Genomic DNA, 4,309 nt, shown 5'->3' with positions numbered 1-4,309 from the left:
AAATAAATATTTAAAATAAAAATTAGAAATAAAAGTGACCCAAAATGGCACTTAAATGTATTGAATTTTGATTTTTTTTTTTAATCTTTAAGGGATAATTTTTTTGCTTCAGGCCTACCTGGCCAAAAGATAGACTCAATGCTATGAATTTCTCCCGCTTCGTGAAGCAAGAAGATTCTATATGTTAAACATAAATAAATTACAAACATAGAAACTGACAAATAAAGGGCGGTCTTTTCATTTTCCTCCAATCATTTCCGTACAGAGAAATATTTGCGTACGTAAGACGTCTGCAGAGTTCCGTACTTATTAGGTTATTAGGAGGGTACATGTATGTTATACTTAAGTTATACCCTTTATAATTCTTCCTGTAACCTAAGTGTAACCTATCTGTACCCTCTTAATAAGTAAATATGTATGCAACTCTGCTTACATCTTACATCGCAAATATTTCTCCTCTGTACATCGTTCGCCCAAAAATAAATGAAGCAAGAATGCATAAAAAAAACCCCAATACCAAAATAATCTGTAGACATCCCTCTTACCTAATAATAACCACCACCCAATAAAAAAAATGCTTTAAATAAAAAAAAAAAAAGAGAAAAAGACCAATTTTCACATCTCAAGAAGAAACTAACATTAATTCAATACCACTTCACCTCTCAAACTCTGCAACCCCGATCGAAACCAACGGCTCAAAACAATTCTCCTCCGTTTCCTTTCCCATCTCCAGTTCGCCGGCCGTTACAATAACAGAGGTAGGTGCGCACGTTAATATCTGCGCCCGACGGGCCTGCGCCTCCCAATCCGTATTCCACACAAAATAAAGCATGAGCCCAGCGCAACAGATCTGGGCCCCGAGCAAACCCATCCACAATCCACAGAAGCCAATACCAAGCCCAAATCCCAATCCGACTGCAACGGGAATGCCAACAAGATAGAAAGCCCCCAAGTTGATATGGGCCGCATGGCTAGGCCTCGCGCTCCCGCGCAATACCCCACAACCCACTGTTTGCGGGCAGTTTCCCAGCTCGCAAAGCCCGATAATGGGCAGCGCCGCGGCCGTCAACCGCAAGATCTCGCCATCGCTAGTGAACATCTTTCCCCATTTATTCCTTATCCCAGTAGTAAAGCACATGGCTGCGAGCCCCATTCCGGCTGCAACAACCACCACTGCCACAGCGGCCGCCGACCGTGCCTTTTCCGGCCGGTTTGCGCCGAGCTCGTTCCCAACTCTCGTCGATACGCCGAAGCCCAATGAGGAAGGGAAGACATAAAGCAGAGCGGTTGTTTGAATCAGAACACCAACAGATGCGACGGCCGGCTTAGGATCTGGAAGCAGTCCGCAGAGTAGAATCATGAGCTCGTACCACCACCACTCGAGGCAGACAGAGACGCAGCTGGGCGCCGCAAGGCGTGCTAGCGGGCCCCACTCGGTGGCCCACTCCATTGTTGGGCTGCTTGGATTGAATCCGCAGTAGCCGAAACGGAGGTAGAAGCAGAGGAAAAAGAGAAGGGCGAGGTTGGAGGTGGCGGAAGCGGCGGGCCCCCCCGGGGCGGGGGCCGCCGCCCCCCCCCCGGCGACGAAAAGCCGCAGGTAAGTTACTAGGATGAGGCTCGCCGGTAGGTTGACGGCGGCAGCAATGGCGGCGGCGAAGGTGAGAGGACGGGTGATGCCCTGCGAACGGAGGAAGATGCGGATCGGGTGGATGAGGGAGAAGGAGAAGAGGTCGGGGAGAGAGAATAGGATGTAACTTTGTGCCAGAGCAATGATTTCCTGGTCCTGGCCAAGGAAAGCAAGGATTTTTGACATATTTATCCAGAGAAACGAAATTGGTATGGATGAGCAGAGCAAAAGGAGAATGGAGCGGTATAGCGTTAGGGAAAGTAGCTTATGTTGGTTGGCTCCGAAAGCTTGGCAACAGAGCGGCTCCATGCCAAGAGACAGCCCGGAGAGAACAGAGTATCCTGTGATGTTCGCAAAAGCGAGGGCCATCGATCCGGCGGCAAGCGGAAGATTGCCATGGAATCCAAGAAAGAGCGTGGAAACAATTGAACGGGAGTAAAGGAAAAGAGCAGTGAGGGCGATGGGGAACGAGAGATAAAAAAGCAGAGCAGCCTCCTTGATTGCTTCTGAAACGGATGGCAGTAAAAGATACTTGTTGTCTTTCTCTGCCCCTATTGTTTTCTTCTTCCACATATTCGACATGGGAAGAAGAGTGTATAATGGCGAGCCGTCGGCTACGGCGGAAATAACCTTTTCCGCTACGATCGCCGTCGATAAGGTGGCGTTGCTCGGTTTGCACATCACACGGGAAAGGAGATTGTTTATTCTTTTAACCGTTTCCTGATTTCAGCATTTTCTCTGCCCCCTATTGTCTTCTTCTTCGCTTTGCTGGCCTCATCTCGATGAGAACGAGTGCAGAGAAAACAAAACACAGCTGCGTTTTCTCATCCTTTTCAGCGTGAGTGGAGTTGGGAATGGCTTGCGTTACGAGCTGGGTGATATTAATACCGGCCAGGAGGGCAATTTTTGCACTCCATTAATTTAATTCACATGAGGGCATGTTAAAAGAGAAGGAAATGCAACTTAGGGTAAAACAAATTATATATGAGCCATAATACTATATAATGTTCACGGAATAGAGTTTTTTACTTTTAATTATGAAGAAAAAAAATACTTTTTTATGATAATTAGTTTATGATAAAAAATTTTTTGCTTATGTGAAAATTACATTTGCATAATAACCCTTTTAAATAATTTATAATTTTCTTACAGAAATCAATAAACTATAATTCTTTGTTTGTCAAAGAATTTATGGATAATAAAGCCTTTAACATAACATTAGGTGCTTTTATTTAAAATAACTTATTTATTCCTAAAATTTAATTGGAGTTGTGCAACTTAAATGAATATTTTATTAGATTATTTCATTAATGTTTTTTTAATTTATATACAAGAATTAATAAAGAAAAAAAAAAGCTTACATTTGAATATCTTTAAACAATGAACATTTCTTTACTAGAAATACAACAACAACAACAACACGGATCTGTCTCACTAAGAAGGGTTGGCTATATGAATCTATTTTCTCCATTGTGTCCTATTTTGTGTCACTTTTTCATTTAATTCTAATAAATTAAGACCTATTTTGTATATAACATGCCTCGGACTTTTTACATCTACCAACACCTTCTTTAACATAAGTCGAATATAAAATATCATCTACTCTCTTAACTGGAATATCAGATAGTCGACGTTTAATGTGACCAAGCCATCTAATATAACTCTATCTAATCTTGTATGCCACTTGAGCTACACTAAACATTTTCATGTATATATGTTTCGTATTTTATCTCTTTGTGTGTAGTCGCTCATCCACATAAGCACTCTCATCTCAACAACACAAAGCTTAGTTTTATGCTTTCTTCGGTAGACCAACATTCTAATCCATAAAGCATTACAAGCTTTACAACCATCTTATTAAATTTTCATGTAAGTCTACGTGATGCTTTTCTATCCCACATTAGGCCCAATGCATTCCTCCTCTTCAACCATCCAACTTGAATGCAACTAATAACACCCGTATCGATATCACCATCACTTTGAACAGTAGACCCAAGATATCTAAAATGTTCCCTCTTTTAAATGACTTAGGGTCTATTTGGGGTAGATGTAGCTTATTGAATAATCTGTTGATAAGCTGATTAAAAATAATCTGTTGATAAGCTAGGTGCGGGGGCTATTACAAATTTTTATTTTTTTGAAAAAGCCTGACCGTTGCCAATAAGCTCTCACCGGTACAGTGTGAAAACGCTGTTTTCTGCGTTTTGAAAATGCATAAGTTGCCAAAACGCAGTTTACCCAAAAGGTCAAGTGCGTTTTCAAAACGCCACCGCACCAAATAAGCTGCCCCAAACGGGCCCTTAATTACTGATTATTACAATCCCACAACTACTTCTACTACTACTAATATTAACTTACATGTATTTAGTTTTACAGCTACTCAATCGAAAGCTTTTAAACTCTGAAGTTGATCTCGATATTTCAAACTTTTTCTGAACTTTTTCTCTAGTCTATGGGCTTAAAATTGATTTATGATGTAATCTAACTAACGTAAAAAAAGTACTTAGTCAATCCTCCTATTCAAACACAAGTAACAACTCTGGTATACATATTTTGACTGATTTGAATATAAGTCATATCAACATCTTTCTTTTCTAGAACTCTCTAAATAACTTTTCTTGGAACCTTATCATAAATTTTTTCTAAAGCAACAAAAAATCATATGTAAATCCTCCTTATGGT

The 4,309-nt window shown here is 40.9% G+C and overlaps 1 protein-coding gene across 1 annotated transcript; it reads right to left on the bottom strand.

The window, feature by feature from the left end:
- Positions 1–233: 233 nt before the first annotated feature.
- LOC110036855 (protein DETOXIFICATION 51-like) lies at positions 234–2,464 on the bottom strand. Its single transcript, XM_020741402.1, has one exon. The coding sequence runs from the start codon at positions 2,306–2,308 to the stop codon at positions 656–658; it is 1,653 nt and encodes a 550-aa protein (XP_020597061.1). The 5' UTR covers positions 2,309–2,464; the 3' UTR covers positions 234–655.
- Positions 2,465–4,309: the final 1,845 nt, after the last annotated feature.

Source organism: Phalaenopsis equestris, unplaced genomic scaffold (genome assembly GCF_001263595.1).
Source record: "Phalaenopsis equestris unplaced genomic scaffold, ASM126359v1 Scaffold211846, whole genome shotgun sequence".
In the NCBI taxonomy this organism is placed as follows: domain Eukaryota; kingdom Viridiplantae; phylum Streptophyta; class Magnoliopsida; order Asparagales; family Orchidaceae; genus Phalaenopsis; species Phalaenopsis equestris.
Note: the sequence above shows the minus strand (reverse complement) of the source record. Positions and strands in the feature narration are given on the sequence as shown.